The sequence below is a fragment of the Scyliorhinus torazame genome, chromosome 3 (assembly GCF_047496885.1).
Source record: "Scyliorhinus torazame isolate Kashiwa2021f chromosome 3, sScyTor2.1, whole genome shotgun sequence".
Classification (NCBI taxonomy): domain Eukaryota; kingdom Metazoa; phylum Chordata; class Chondrichthyes; order Carcharhiniformes; family Scyliorhinidae; genus Scyliorhinus; species Scyliorhinus torazame.
Window position 1 is genome coordinate 330,916,694 of NC_092709.1, and position 17,020 is coordinate 330,933,713.

Sequence of the window (17,020 nt, forward strand, 5' to 3'; positions counted from 1 at the left end):
CTGTCAACACTGGAAAGAATATTTTCAATAACTTCTCAACTGTGAATTCACAGTGGCAGCTGATATTCTCCAAGCTCAGTATCCTGTGATAAAATCCATGGGTGAACCACTATCAATGAGGGAGCTGCAACAAGCAATCAAACAAATGAAAAACAACAAAGCTTGCAACCCCAATGGCATTCCAGAGAAGGTCTGGTAGACTTTTACTCACATTAAGAAATGAAATGAAATGGAAATCGCTTATCGTCACGAGTAGGCTTCAATGAAGTTACTGTGAAAAGCCCCTAGTCGCCACATTCCGGCGCCTGTTCGGGGAGGCTGGTACGGGAATCGAACCGTGCTGCTGGCCTGCCTTGGTCTGCTTTAAAAGCCAGCCATTTAGCCTAGTGTGCTAAACCAGCCCCAGTCCATAAGACTATGGGCTCACCCTACGGATTTGGGAGGAAAAGTAATTCCCGCCCCAAATCCAGGAATGTGACAATTATAACGGTATTCAAGGAGGGAGATAAATCATTCTGTGGAAACTGACAGTATTTTCCTTCTGTTCGTGGGAGGAAAAATCCTGGCATACATTCTCCTGTATCACCTCCTTCCTGTAGCTGAGGAAATCCTCCCAGAGAAACAGTGTGGCTTTAGACCTTCCAAAGAACCTCCGAAAGTCTTTGTTGCCAGACACAACCAAGAAAAACGTTGAGAACGCCGCAGGAATATTTCATTGGATTCATAAAACTGATCAAAGAATTAGGCCCAGGAAATTCTGAAGCTCTGAATTGTGCACTGAAGGTTGGATATTCAAGACACTTCACCACTATCTTGCAGCTTCATGATGGTATGACTGTCTTGAGTAAGAGATCTGAAATAGACCCCTTCAAAATCTGGACGGGAGGATCAAATAAGCCTGCAAGGTATTATTACAACCTGTGTGACGCTGCTGATTCAACTCAAAGATCAAGGTGTCAGTATGAAGTGCCATCGAGATGAAAACTCCAACCTTAGTCGCCTTCATGCTAAAACTAAACCCACTGCGATAGACTGCAGTGCCGTCGCCCACTCTGCACCAGATTTCAAGCCACTCTTAATCGCTTTCGTCCTGCTACAGGAAATTCAAAATTGCCCAAACAAAACTCATATCAACCCCACCGCATCAGCTGCAATACTTAAGATATTGAGCACTTCCCACAGCTTGCCAGCTAGCTCTGTGAAAAGTCTGCCATTGATGAGGAGCTGGATCAGCTGCATCAACTCAGCCTTCAACAAACCACAGCAGTCAGTGTTTGACAACAAAGACCTCTGCAAGTCAACAATAATCTTAATGTATAGAGCAATCTTTGTCACCACACTCCTGTACTGCATTGAGACCAGGACTGAGCATCTGCAACACATAAGAATGCTAGTAATATTCCATCAGCAATGTCCCTGCCACATCTTCTGGATTCAATGAGAAGACCATCAAACAAACTCTGATGTCTTTCTTCAGGTTAGCGCCACAAGTATTAAGGCAAAACACCTAAAAAAACAATATCAATGAGCTAGACACCATGTCCAGGACCCTGCCAGATCTTGCTTTTGCAACTCTCAAATGGTCAATGAGGACAAAGAAAATGTTTCAAAGATATTCTGGAGCTCTCCTACAAGGCAGGCATCGTCGACATTAATGGCCGGCATCATTGACATTAACGACCGGAAGGAGCTTGTTGCCAATCATTTAAGGACAACAATTTACCCATCAGGCTGAGTCATCCTTTGAGTCACAGCACCTTAGGGATATTGCATAATGCTTTTTTTTTTCCATTCCCAGGCGTGTTAGAAACTATGACAGAGCAGGCAAGAACCGATTAAACAAATGGATCACACCAATAATAATAATCTTTATCAGTGTCATAAGTAGGCTGACAGTGACACTGCAATGACGTTAGTGTGAAAATCCCCTAGTCGCCACACTCCGGCGCCTGTTCGAGTACACCAAGGGAGAATTCAGAATGCCCAATTCACCGAACAAGCACGTCGTTCGGGACTTGTGGGAGGAAACCGGAGCACCCGGAGGAAACTCACGTAAACACTGCGAGAACATGCACAGATAGCGATCCAAGCCGGGAATCGAACCCAGGTCCCTGGCATTGTGAAGCAATAGTGCTGGCCACTGTGCTACCGTGCCTCCCAAATACATTGATTTCAATGGCAGGAACCTACAGTAATTGAAAGGGTTGACATTGTGTCAAGAAGGCAAGAGTAGTTAATTTGTAGGTAATACACCTAAACTGAAGCACAGATCTATTAGCGACACGGTAGCACAGTGGTTAGCATTGTTGCTTCACAGCGCCAGGGTTCCAGGTTTGATTCCCAGCTTGGGTCACTGTCTGTGCGGAGTCTGCACGTTCTCCCCGTGGCTGCGTGGGTTTTCTCCGGGTGCTCCGGTTTCCTCCCAAGTTCCGAAAGATGTGCTGTTAGGTCATTTGGACATACTGAATTCTCCCTCAGTGTACCCGAACAGGCGCCGGAATGTGAAGACGAGGGGCTTTTCACAGTAACTTCATTGCAGTGTTAATGTATGCCCACTTGTGGCAATTAAGATTATTGAGACTCATTGCAATTTTTTTTCTCCTCATCTACATCTCTTAAGGAGTCTCTGATGCTGTGCCTTACTTTATTGTAGATCCAGCACCCTCCAAGTCCTTTAAACAAATTATTTATGGGTAAACCTTGATGGGGAACAGCAATTTTTTCATTGTACAGAGCATTTCATCACGCACTCAACTTCAGCCAGAACGCAAAGTGGTAATGGAACGCCAGACACCTGTGAATACCTCAGCCTTGTCTCAGGTAAGCCCTCACGGCTGAAGACATTGATGCCCAGAGACATTTTTTCCTTTTATTTGCCTGATCCTCAAACATTATTCTCAACTGAATGTGGTGGGACATGGGTACTGCCTTGATCCATTGGTGTGGGACTACTCAGACATCCACACCCTGCTGGTTTAGGTTTTTAAAATCACACAGGAAGTTGTTTGGTAGCTTCACTAGATTGATTCCTCTATTTGGAAACTCCTGTCATACCATAGAATGCAAAGTTGAACAAGGGTTCATTTCCAGCCTTGATAGCAAATGATGTCTGCAAGAAGTGCCAGCATATTATTATGGACCAGGGTTTAGAGAACCCCAAGGTACATCATTGAGTTCACCTGATCCACAACTTTTAATAGATTGTGGTTATGGGGAGCACAAGGGCCCACTTTATAGGTGTGATGCAACAGAGAACTAAAAAGTATTTTTAAACAAAAATATTGTTTATTCTATGAATCCAGTTAACATTTTATAAACACACAGTAAACAGTTTATCAACTACCAACCCTGACCACCGCCCAAAAGATACAGCACTATATAAATAACCCTCAATAACTTCCCAAACAACATCCATAAGTTAAACCCTTTTTAAATAAAGACAGCAGGTTTAAATTCTCTACAGAAACAGGTATTACTTTGAAATCATCAAGAGATTTGGAGACATTATTTAGTTTGCAGAGAGAGATCATAACATCTTCTTGCTGTGAATGCAGCTCTCCAACTCTGAAAACTAAACTAAACACACTGCAGCTGCCAGCTCAAAACAAAAGTAAAAGCAGAGCCAGAGCTCAGCTCCACCCACACAATGACATCACTGCAGCCACTTGATGAAACACACTTTTCTTAAAGGGACTCTCATGACAATATGAGAGGACATACCTGGGCATCATCTACATTGTCAGGTAAGATGATCCATGCCTTAACTTGTAATGGAAAACAATTCTACTGCGGCTAATGATCCAAGGCATTTCTTGGTACAAGGGTCTTGGTACACAGGAATCATTGGTGATCTTTACAAGTCAGTTGATTACAGAATGCACTAAGAGGTTCACTGGGGAGCGATCAGCTATCTGAGCTGCTCGGACAATAACTCAGCAGTTACTGAGGCATGAGCAGCTACGCAATTAGAAAACCCCTTTTCTGAGCTGATGAAAACATCCAAAAGGGAAAATTGAAGGAAAGACTCGAATGTAATATTGGACATTGTACTTTGAAAATGGGAGAATCAAAAACTTACTGTCCTTCAATGAGCCACGTGCATTTTGTTTTGTATTTATAGTTGCCAGGTCCATCAGTGAGATATCCAAAGGGTCCAGTCAATCTGAAAATTAAATGAAATTAATTATCAGTAGATTGAAAAATGCACGGTTTCTTTTACAGCTTGGCACTATCTGAAAAAAAGGTAAATACAATTATCACATTCTTGGAGCAGGTGGATGAAGGAGAGGACGAGGCATAAACTGAATCCCTACTGGTTATGGCCCCAGACAACAATGGGGAGACAATGATGTAGTGATTAGAACACTGGACTCACAATTTAGAGTCCCAGGCGACAGGCCTGGGGACAAGGATTCAAATCCCACTACAGCAGCTGGTGGAATTCAAATTCATCAATTAATAAATTCTAAAATATAAAGCTCGTCTCGGTAATGGCAGCCATTTTAACTATCATGGGTTGTGGCAAAAATCCATCCTGTTCACGTATGCTCTTTCAAGAAGGATACCTGCTGTTCTTCTCTCGCCAGGTTTACATCTGGCTGCAGATCCACAGCAAACTGACTAACTCTAAATGCCCTCTGAAATAGTCCAGCAACCTTCCCAACTTGTCATAAATAAGATGGGTGATAAATGATGCTAACATTCCATGAAATAATATATTTTTTTTTTTTTTAAAAACAGATTTGGCTTGTAGTAAATTTTTCTGAAGTCTACAGATACCTTGCACAGAAAGTTTGAGGGAGCTAGGGCTTTTCTCTTTGGAGGGGAGGAGGATGAGAGGCGACTTAATAGAGGTTTATAAGATAATGAGGGGGATAGAGAGAACGTTCAGAGACTATTTCCTCGGGTGGATGTAGCTGTTACAAGGGGGGCATAACTATAAGATTCAGTGTGGGAGATATAGGAGGGATGTCCGAGGTAGGTTCTTTACTCAGAGTGGTTAGGGTTTGGAATGGTCAGCCTGCTGTGATAGTGGAGTCGGACACTTTAGGAACTTTCAAGCGGTTATTGGATAGGCACATGGAGCACACCAGAATGACAGGGAGTGTGATAGCTTGATCTTGGTTTCGGACAATGCTCGGCACAACATCGAGGGCCGAAGGGCCTGTTCTGTGCTGTTTTATGTTCTCTAATCAAGGCCATAGAAAACACCCTATTCAATCATTAACAAGCAGAAGAACTGTAAGAGAAAATAATTGCATGTAAAAGACCACAATCATGGTGCAATCTACAGAATTCCAAAAGGATTTTACTATAATCTGGGAAGTGAATGCTGGGATTTGATTTTTACCCACATTTTCATTTTGAAAAACCCAATAATTGTTCAATGTCTTTACTGTTCTCTCAACGTGCACTGTTGTTGCTGCAGAATAAATGTGTCAACCATTATGGGTCAGAGCTCAGCTCTCAAGGCCCAAAGGCGAATTGACAGCAGAAAATCAGCACCGGCCAACAATCTCCCCCAGAGTTTGATTTAGGTTTGTAGCCACCTGGGTTGGCCAATTCCCGACGTAAAATGGAGAACAGCAAAGGCTGAAGGGAAATTCAGCCAACACAGGCAAAAACTAGCAGGTGTAAGTTTACTGTGTATTAGACTCTGCAAAAGCCCAGACAGCATCGATACAAGCAGCCATCTGCATAGTAATGAGCGATCCCCGGGAACAATCAAAACATTTAAGGTGAACAAGGCCAAGCCAGACTCCTCGGTGCCAGCAGGAGCCAACACAAAAGAGGTTAACGGACACTTAAAGACCGCCCAACGATCAGGGAACAGCTCCAGTATTGGAGAAATCGAACCAAGCGATTGGAACAAAGTCCAATCACTTGAAACCAGGTACGGGGTCCGCCCCGAAAGGTGGGAAGCCCCTGGGGACTATAAAGTAAAGCCCCCCAAGTTCAAATCGTCCTTCTTGACAGGGTCACTCAGCACGCAAACCAACCCTTGACAGTGACCTGTCCAGCTGCCTCCAAAGAACGCACGTCTCAAGTCAACGCTCGCTATGAGATAGGCGCTCCTAACTACCAGTCCATACCAGCTTTGAATCCCGCAGACTCAGAACCCGAACGAAAGGCCATTTGTTCCCCTGACCTGGCGGGCCAGTCCGAAGCTAAGTATTGGCCTGTTAGTTGTAGAAGTAGCTTAGAAAGTAGAGTGTATGCATGAGTAGCGATTTACTGTGTATAATAAATGTGCTTTGATTTGAATCTTACTAATTGGTGTATTGAGTTATTGATCATTACTCGAACTTGAACCTCGTGGCGGTATCATAAAGATACCTGGCGACTCTAGAGCAAAGGTTATAAAACAGAGCCAATTGAACCAACCGAAAGTTAGCAACAAGTTCAGGCCTCCCAATACAGATCATAGAAGATAACATGCAACGGTAATGTTCTGGGATAATCCATGAGCTTTCACAAAGAAAGGCAATACTAATAAAACTCGCAAATTAAAATCCCCAGTTTATGCCCGAGGCTAATCCGTCATGTCAGGGATCTGAATTACTACGTTACATTTTAAGTTCGAACCCCTCATTTTTCTGGACTCCTTTGCCATCAGGACTGTGCTGCACTGCTGGATGACACAATGTGCCACAAAGAACAATACAGCAGAGGATCAGGCCCTTCGATCTCCGAACCTGTGCCAATCACGTGTCCTATCTAGACCAACCACCTGTATTCTTATATACTCCGTCTGTTCATGTGCCTATCCAGCTAAGTCTTAAAGGTCGCAAACGGATCTGCCTGAACCACTTCACTTGGCAGTGCATTCCAGGCCACCACCACTGTGTAAAAAAACTTGCTCCGCACATCTCTACAGAGCCTTTCTCCCTCACCTTGATCACCCTTGTAATTGTCATTTCCGCCCTGGGAAAAGGCCTCTAACTGTTCACCCTATCTATACCCCTAATAATTTTATAAACGTCTATTCGGTCGCCCCTCAGCTTCCATCTCTCTAGGGAGAACAATCCCAGTTTATTCAATCTCTCCTCATAGCTAATACCCTCCATACCAGAGAATATCCTGGTAAACCTTTTCTGCACTCTCTCCAAAGCCTCCAAGTCCTTCTGGTAGTGCGGTGACCAGAATTGGACACAGTATTCCAAACGTGGCCTAACCAACGTTCTATATACCTATAACATAATTTTTGAGCTTTTATATTCGATACCCCATCCTATGAAGGCAAGCATGCCATATGCTTTCTTTACCACCAATTCCACCTGTGCTGCCACTTTTAAGGATCTGTGGACCTGCACACCCAAATCTCTCGCGTGTCTCGATGCTCCTGATGGTTCTGCCATTTATTTTATAGGTCACACCCGAATTGAATCTACCAAAATGCATCACCATAAACAAAACCATGCTGTCTGTCGCTAATAAGACCATTCACTTCCAAATGTGCATAGATCCTATCTCTGAGAATCTTTTCCAACAATTTCACTATCACTGACGTCAAGCTCACAGCTGTAATGACTGCTCTACCCCTCAACTTCTTCAGGTTTGAAATAACTCATTCCAATCTGCTTTTGTCTTCTGGTTTAGGACAATATTCTGCACCATTAAGATTGGCGGTTTTGGTCTGCTATTATCTTGCTGGACACGAACATAATTTTGACTTCTCCTGGGCCGAAAGCAATTTTCTATCCACGATTGATCTCCACTGAGACTGCAGATCTCCGGTGAATACCATTTTGCTAGACTACCCTATTCCACTACATGATCTGCTCCTGTGGGTTCAATTTTTTTCTCCCCTACTGGGAATTTTTCACTCTAACCTGAGCTAGCTTTGACTTTTCCCCAACTGTTCCTTTTACTGGAGGACCAAGGACAGAACTCTGGGAATACCAAAGTAGCAGTACAAACATGAGAATAAACTATTTGAAAATATGAGCACAACCAGGAGATTGTAAAAAATTGTGCAGAGAAAAATATTGGCGAGATTGAAGTTATACAATCATAAGCACCACGTATCATGTTTGTACCAGTGCTTTAAAGGGCGATGAAATTAGCCCCTCACTCCTTCAGAAATTTGCTCAACTCCACTCTACCATTACCACCAAGCCAGGGGATCAACCCTGGTTCAATGTAAAGTGCAGGAGAGCATGTCAGGAGCAATATCAGGCATAATGAAAAATGAAGATTACTTGTGCGCTAAACAGCATAAGCAGCATAAGCAGCAAGTAATAGACAGAGTTAAGCAATTTCACAACGAACGCATCAGATCTAACTAAGATCTGTAATCCTGGCACATCCAGCCGTGAATGGTGGTGGACAATTAAACAACTCACTGGAGGAGGCGGCTCCACAAATGTCCCCATCCTCAATGATGGAGAAGCCAGCACATATGTGCAGAAGACCAGGCTGAGGCATTCGCAACAATCTTCAGCCTGAAGTGCAGAGTGGCTGGTCCATCTCGGCCTCCAACAGATGTCCCCAGCATCACAGATGTCAGTCTTCAGCCAATACGGTTCACTCTGCGTAATATCAAGAAATGGCTGAAGGCACTGGATAGTGCAAAGACTATGGGCCCTGACAATATCCCAGCAATAATACTGAAGACTTGTGCTCCAGAACTTGCTGCACTCCTAGCCAAGCTGTAACAGTATAACTACAACATTGGCATCTACTAAATGTGGAAAATTGCCCAGTTGTGTCCTGCACACAAGAAACAGGACAACTCCAACCCAGCCAATTATCACCCCATCAGTCTACTCTCCATCATCAGCAGTGATGGAAGGGGTCATCAATAGTGCTATCAAGAGGCACTCAGTCAGCAAGAACCTGCTCACGAATGTTCAGTTTGGGTTCTGGCAATCTCACTCAGCTCCTGACCTCATTACAGCTTTGGTTCAAACATGGACAAAAGAGCCAAATGCCAGAGATGAAGTGAGAGTGACTGCCCTGGACATCAAAGCAGCATTTGACAGAGTACGGCATCAAAATGCCCTAGCAAAACTGGAGTCAATGGGAATCAGAGGGAAATCTCTCCACTGGTTGGAGTCATACCGGGCACAAAGGAAGATGGTTGTGATGGTTGGAGGTCAATCATCTCAACTCCAGGACATCATTGCATGAGTTCCTCAGGATAGGGTCCTAGGCCCAACCATCTTCAACTGCTTCAATGACCTCCCTTCCATCGTAAGGTCAGAAGTGGCGATATTTGCGGATGACTGCACAATGTTCAGCACCATTGGCAACGCCTCAGATAATGAAGCAGTCCATGTCCAAATGCAGCAAGACCTGCACAATATCCAGGCTTGGGCTGACAAGTTGCCAAGTTACATTTGCGCCACACAAGTGCCAGCCAATGACCATCTCCTACAAGAGAGGATCTAACCACCGCCCTTTGACATTCAATGGCATTATCATCACTGAATCCCCACAATCACACCCTGGGAGTTACCATTGATCAGAAACTGAACTGGCCATATTAATACTGTGGCTACCAGGGCAGATAAAAAGCTAGGAATCCTACAGCAAGTAACTCACCTCCTGACCCCCCCCCCCCCCCCCCCCCCCCCCACCCCCACCCACCCCCAGGCCTGTCCACCATCTACAAGGCACAAATCAAGAGTGTAATGGAATACTCTCCACTTGTCTGGATGAATGCAGCTCCAACAACACTCGAGAAGATCAACACAATCCGAGACAAAAAAGCCCGTTTGATTGCTCCCCTTCCACAAATATTCAAACCCTCCGCGACTGACGAACAGTGGCAGCTGTGTGCACCAACTGCAATGTACTACAGTAATTCACCAAGGTTCCTAAGACAACACCTTCCAAACCCACGACCACTACCATCTAGAAGGAAAAGAGCAGAAGATACCTGGGAACTCCACCACCTGGAGGTTCCCCTTCAAGTCACTCATCAACCTGACTTGGAAATATACCGCCGCTCCCTCACTGTCGCTGGGACAACATCCTGGAACTGCCACCCTAGCGGCAGTGGATAAGCTACAAAACCTTGGACGCTAAGGAGCAATTTTGCATGACCAATTCACCTAATCTTACACATCTTTGGACTGTGGGAGGAAACCGGAGCACCCAGAGGAAACCCACGCAGACATGAGGAGAACGTGCAGACTCCACACAGACAGTGACCCAAGGCTGGAATTGAATCTGGGTTCCTGGTGCTGTGAGGCAGCTGTGCTAACCACCGTGCCGCCCCAATCTGTAAGCCAAGTCTTTAGATTTGCCATCATTCCATATCCCATAATGTCTTTGGTTCACAAAAAAGTAAATCTCAGATTAAAATTTAACAATTGGTTCAGCATCAATTGCCATCAGGAAAACATAATTCAGAAGAAAGTCTAACCAGGGGGTATTACAGCCCTGTTTGAAGTAATGTTTCCCAAGGATTCTTTGTTCTAGTGACGCACTCAGTCGCTCACTGGCATAAGCCCATAGCACTCAATTTGATAAAAAATACAGGAACACTGAACCACACTGCCTTTCAGTATTCAACAATGCTGCTATTTTTCAAACTGTATAAGAAAAAAAAAGTAGTTTTTAAAAGATCACAAGCTCAGAAAGATGATCTGATTTCTCAGTTGGTCAATCTGTAAAAAAAAATCCTATCGTCCCTTCCTCCATCTTAACTTGGTCGCAAAATACAAATCTCACAACTTCCACAATCCATCCAGAAGTCTCTTCTAAATCACGATACAGTTGAAAGAAGAAAGTCTTCTCAGAATATAACACTTATATTTTCCCAATTAGAGCATCGAGTGGCGTATCAATTGAGCCCAGGCCTGGACTCAGCTATCTTCCTGATAGTATACAAAAACTGTACACCCCAAGCCCAGTTCGGTGTTGGTGCATGTCCTCACCATATTCTTCACAGCGCTGAGCTTGCACACGACTCCCTTCCTGCCTCAGCATATATTTTTTTTAAATTATTTTTTTCCAAATTAAGGGGCAATTTAGCATGGGTCATTCCACCGACCTTGCCCATCTAGAGGTGTGTGTGTGGGTGGGTGGGGGGGGGGGGGGGGGGGGGGGGGGGGGGGGGGAAAGAGACACAAACACAGACACGGGGTGAATGTGCACACTCCACACGGCCAGTGACCCAGGGCCGGGATAGAACCCGGGTCCTCAGCACCATGAGCACTACTTTACTAGAAGCTACACCAACTCCTTTTTCTTTCAGTCTATCCTTCCAAAATACTGATAATCCTTGGATATTCAACTCCCAGACCTGATCTCCTTGCAACCATGTCTTCGTAATCGTCACCAGATCATAGCTCATTGTCTCTATTTGCGCTGCAAACTAGAAGTCCCTTTGTCTTTCAACATCCCCACCAAGTTCAATCAATCCTTCAATATCCACTTGTATAAGACACTAGACCTCAGTTGGAGTACTGCATCCAGTTCCGCGCGCCGCACGAGAGGAAGGTTGCAACTGTATTGGAGAGAGTACATAGCAGGCTAACAAGAATGGTTTCAGGTTTGAGGAACTACAGCTTTGAAGACAGACTTGAGAAGTTAGAACTGTTCTCCTCGGAGAAGAGAAGGTTGGATGATTTAATATAGATGTTCAAAATCATGAGGGGTCTTGGACAGAATACACAGAGGAAAACTGTTCTCACTCTTGAATAAACTGAGGGGAGGGCATAGAATTGAAGTAACTGGCAAAGGAAACAAAGGCAATCAGAGAAAAAAACCTTTTCACGCAGCAAGTAGTTAGGGTCTGGAATGCACTGCCTGAGAACGTAGTGGAGGCAGGTTCAATGAGGCTTTCAAAAATAAATTAGAGGATTTTTCGAAAAGGAAAATTGTTCAGGGTTACAGGGATAAAGTGGGAGAATGGTACAAAATGAAATGCCAAGTTAAAAGCCAGCTCAGACACAATGGACCAAATGGCCTCCTTTTGCGCTGTAACAATTGAGAGATATTTTCCAACAGAGGGCAATAATCAAGAGCAGCTCATATGGAGCACCTTAATCCATCATTTAAGGTCGCTCACTGCGCCAGGTAAATTCGCTCAGTTTTTAATTCATTTACAGGATGTGGGTGTCACTGGTTAGGCCAGCATTTATTGCCCATCCGTAGTGACCCTTCAGAAGTTGATGGTGAGTTGCCTTCTTGAACCGCTGCAGTCCTTGAGTTGTCGGTACACCCACTGAGCTGTTAGGGAGGCAGTTCCAGGATGTTGCCCCAGTGACAGTGAAGGAACGCAATTTTACCAGCAAAGAAGGTGGCGCCCAGCAGCCCACCTACAGCCACATAAGAGCCTCAATCTACCAGAATTAAAGCGGTGGCAGGAGGGTTCTACGCCAAGCAGCCAACTGGCAGCTTTCATTGCAAGGGCTGGTCTTGGGGGTGGAGGTGGTCCTCCTCAACTAGTCCTCTGAACCCACCGGAGAACCTCCCTCAACACGTTGACTACCTCTCTCCCGCCCACTGGGTTAATATTTGGTGGTGGCGCTGGGTAAAGATACCACCAACGGTGAAGGTTGGCCATGATACCAGATAAACATGGTGCCATCAGTTCTTGATCAAAGCTGATGAATGGAATCTTAGTTTTAATTGAGGCATCACTATCAACAGTCCTGCACCCCTTGTACAAGGGCACAAGCTTAAATTGCATCTGCAATTCCATCGTTGCTCCTGAACAAAGAACCTTTGAATTCAGAGGCCAAAGTCCCACTAACTGATCCAAATCCTTCCATGATTCAAATGTTGATTCCATCTCTCGGAAGGCCTTTCAAGAAACTACTGCAACTCCCAGGCGAGGTACAACAAAACTACATTATCAGGTGGAGACTCAATTAACCTCACCTCCAGAAGAGCATTTCCCACTTAAATCCATTACAATTTTCCTGACCTTTATCTGATGCAGCCGTGTGCAATTCTGAACTACGTTCTTTTTTCTTTTGTGCATAGATGTTGCTTCAGGTCCTTATGAATGAAATACGGAGCACTACAAACAAGACTGATCACAATTTTCAACATTAACTCATTTATTTCCAGGACCTCAAAACTGCAGAACCTTTTAAAGCCCTTAGGTTTTCACCTTTTCCTAAAAAAATTTGAGATGTTAAATCGGTGCTTCGCAATAATGGTTTGGATAGAATGGCAAGACCTAGTCATTAATTCACAATTTACCTCTCGTTTCCTTTTACTCTCTCCAGTTTTCGGTAACTTCTAGTATGGACGTTGGGCCTTTCATCCTTGTTTATAACAAAGTGGTAATTAATGTTATGAAGTTACTGAAACCCATTTTATTCCATTATTGAATTATTGCTGACTTGTTATAAATGTGTCCAGGGCATTAGCCTGGACATCTAGATTACCATTCCAGTGACAATACAACACCACCATCCCCCCCTGTCAGGATTTTACAGGTTGATTAATCAACTGCATTTGACCTGCATCAATGGCCCTTTTATAGCCAACAAGTCTTGGGGTGGGACTTGAACCCGAGCCCTCCAGCTCAATAGGCAGGAGTGTGACCAGATGAGCCACACAGGCGAGCAACTCACCTCCTGACTCCCAAAGTCCATCATATAAAACAGTAATTTTCAAACTCAGGGTTGGGATCCGTGAGTGGGTCACAGGCGGGTGTCGGGAGGGTCGCGGACCAATTGTTCGTGGTGATCCCGACCGGCTTTCAAGAACGCCGGCCGTCCCAGGTATGCGTGCCCCGTCAGACAGATCTAGCAGTGCACAGGCCCGGAGCCCAGCGGGGCAGAGCACTTCCTCTTGACATCAGCACGCTGTCCCAGGAACATTTTTTTTTTAAAACCTATGCTGTCTTCCAGCCAGAAGGGGCAGCAGAGACAGCACGTGCCTGCTACACTGACATCACGTGTTGTGGACGCAAAGTCGCGGAGGAGATTTTGCCAGCGAGCAAGCAACAGGACTGACTGAAGAACTGAAGGTTGATCATTTTTTAACCAAGATACAGAGGGCCAGAGGCACAAACAGGCCAGGGTCTCACAATCGAACCTGCGTGAGAGAGCTTCTAAGGAGAGTCCACGGCAGGACAAAGCAGTGCTGGTGTGAACTGTATCCAGAGCCTCTGGTGAACAAACAATTAAGAAGTGAAATCGAGAACAAAGCAGTACAAAGATGATTTCTTGAGACGTGGCATTGCTAATTTTGCCAATGCAAATCAGGATGCAAAGCCCATGTCTATTATATGCAGGAAAGTACTGGCAAATGAAAGTTTAAAAGCCTCAAAACTTCAAAGGCATTTGAAAACTGAGCATAGCGAGTTCAAGGACAAACCTCTCGATTTTTTCAAAGGATCCAATGAGAACTTAAATCGTCAGCTGAAGGAATCCTTAGCAGAAATGTAACATTGAATGACAGAGCAAGTGAGATCGTGAGGACCAAGCAGGCTCACCTGTCGCATTAAAGTTAAGCAATAATGGTGAGTTGCGACAGTCAGCCGGTGTGGGTCATGACAGTCGGTAAAAGTGAGTTCTGGAAAAAAAAAAGTTTGAAAGGCACTGATATAGAAGGCACAAGTCAGGAATGTGATAGAATACTGTTATTCACTTGCCTGATGAATACAGTTCCAACAACCGCATTTATAAGGCAGCTAATTAGATAATGATCCCCAGAGGGTGTCAGGAGAGGACAGAGTGTACAAACATTAAAAAAAAGCAACAAATATGGTCAAAAAGGGAAATAAAAGTAACACGGCAAAATGAATGGTTCTTTACTTAAATGCACGTAGCATTCAGCTCAAAATAAATGAGTTCACGGCACAAATCGAGGCTCGTGAGTATGATCGGAGAGCCATTACAGTAGCGTGGTTACAGGGAGATCTAAACATTCAGAGGTATGTGACTTTTCACAAGGACAGGCAGGAAGGAAAGGGTGGTGTGGTAGTTTTGTTAGCACAAGATGGAATAAATACAATGACAAGAAATTATCTTGGATCAGAAGATGCAGAATCCATATGATGAAAATAACACAAAGAGGTCGACACTGGTGGGATTAGTCGATAGACCCCCAAGCAGTATCTGTACTGTAGGACCGAGGAGAAAAAAAAGGTTATTAAAAAAGGCAGTACTTTAAACATGGGTGACTTTAATCTTCACGTAGGTTGGGAAAATCAATGGCGGCATGTGGCACAGTGGTTAGCACTGCTGTCTGCAGCGCTGAGGACCCGGGTTCGAATCCCGGCCTTGGGTCACTGTCCTCGTGGAGCTTGCACAGTGTCTGCTGGTTTCATCCCACAACCCAAAGTTGTGTAGGTTAGGTGGATTGGCCACGCTAAATTGTCTCTTAATTGGAAAGATAAATAATTGGGTACTTTAAATTTATTTTTAAAAAGGTTGGGAAAATCAAATTGGCAGATGTAACTATGAGGGAGAATTCATTGTGTAGTCAGGACAGTTTCCTCAAACAATATGTTGTGGATCCAACCAGGGATCAGGCTATTTTGGATTTGGTAATGCACAATGAGTCAGGTTTAATAAACAATCTAAGAGTAAAAGATTCCATAGGAAGCAGTGACCATAACATGGAGTAACAACCACAAAGGAAAAAGTACTAGGGAAACCAATAATAATATTTTTTTGTCACAAGTAGGCTTACATTAACACTGCAATGAAGTTACTGTGGAAAAACCCCTAGTCGCCACATTCCGGCACCTGTTTGGGTACAGAGAGGGAGATTTCAGAATGTCCAAATTACCTAACAGCATGTCTTTCGGGACTTGTGGGAGGAAACCCACGCCGACACAGGGAGAACGTGCAGACACCACACAGACAATTGAGTCTGGGACCCTGGGGCTGTGAAGCAACAGTGTTACCATGCTGCCCATAATGGGGCGAAAGGTTGATAAGTCTTCTGGACCTGATGGGTTGCATCCCAGGATATTAAAGGAAGTAGATAGAGATAATGGATGCATTGGTGGTAATCTTCCAAGACTCCTTAAATTTTGGAAAAGTCCCAAAGGATTGAAAAACTGCCAATGTAACAGTTTTATGCAACAAAAAAAAAAAAAGATTAAAAAAAGTAACTATCGGCCAGCTAACTTAACCCACTGTGATTGGGAACATGTTAGAGTCCATAATAAAGGATGCAACAGCAGGGCATTTAGAAATGTATAATATAATCAAGAGTCAGCATGGCTTCATGAAGGGGAAATCATGCATGACAAATTTAGTAGAATTCTCTGAGATGGTGACAAGCAGGATAGATGAAGGGGAACCAATAGATGTAATATACTTGAATTTCCAAACAATGTGTGACACAAAAGGGTAAATAAGATAAGAACCCTTGGTGTTGGGGACAGTATACGAGCATGGATAGAGGATTGGTTAACTGATGGAAGATAGTGAGTTGGAATAAAAGGAGCATTTTCAGAATGGCAACATGGATCTGTACTGGGGCCACAAATGTGCATGATATATAGATTAATGTCTTGGATGAGGGAAGTGAATGCACTATTAGCAAGTTTGCGGATGACACAAAAATAGATGGGAAGGCAAGTGTGAGGATAACAGAGTCTACAGAGAAGTATAGACAGCTTAGATGAGTGGACAAAAACATGGCAGGTGGAATATTATGCAGGAAAATGTGAAGTTATGCACTTTGTTAGGAAGGATAAAGGAGCTGAACATTATTTAAATGGTCCTCATGCATAAATCACAAAAAGCTAGCATGCAGCTTCAGCAGGGGGAAGGCAAATGAAATGTTGGCCTTTATTTCAAAGAGAATGGAGCATAAAAATTGGGGAGTCCTGCTACAACTATACAAGACGAGAGTTTGACCATACCTCTAATACGGTGAACCAGTTTTGTCCCCTTACCTAATGAAAGATAAACTGGCACTGGAGGCAGTCCGGAGAAGGTTCACTGGGTCGATCCTGGGTTTGGAAGAATTTTATGAGAGGTCAAGTAGATTGGGTCTATACTTCTTGACAATTAGAAGAATGAGAGATTACGTTATTGAGACATATAGGAGTCTCTGGGGGGTATGACAGGTAGATGCTAAGAGGATG

The 17,020-nt window shown here is 44.1% G+C and overlaps 1 protein-coding gene across 1 annotated transcript in view; it reads right to left on the bottom strand.

The window, feature by feature from the left end:
- The window catches only part of atrn (attractin), a 471,138-nt gene that overhangs the window by 404,200 nt on the left and 49,918 nt on the right, over positions 1 to 17,020 (bottom strand). Inside the window, exon 2 of the mRNA XM_072497666.1 lies at positions 4,079 to 4,162. Within this exon, the coding sequence (XP_072353767.1) occupies positions 4,079 to 4,162 (84 nt within the window). The remainder of the gene's footprint in view (positions 1 to 4,078; positions 4,163 to 17,020) is intronic.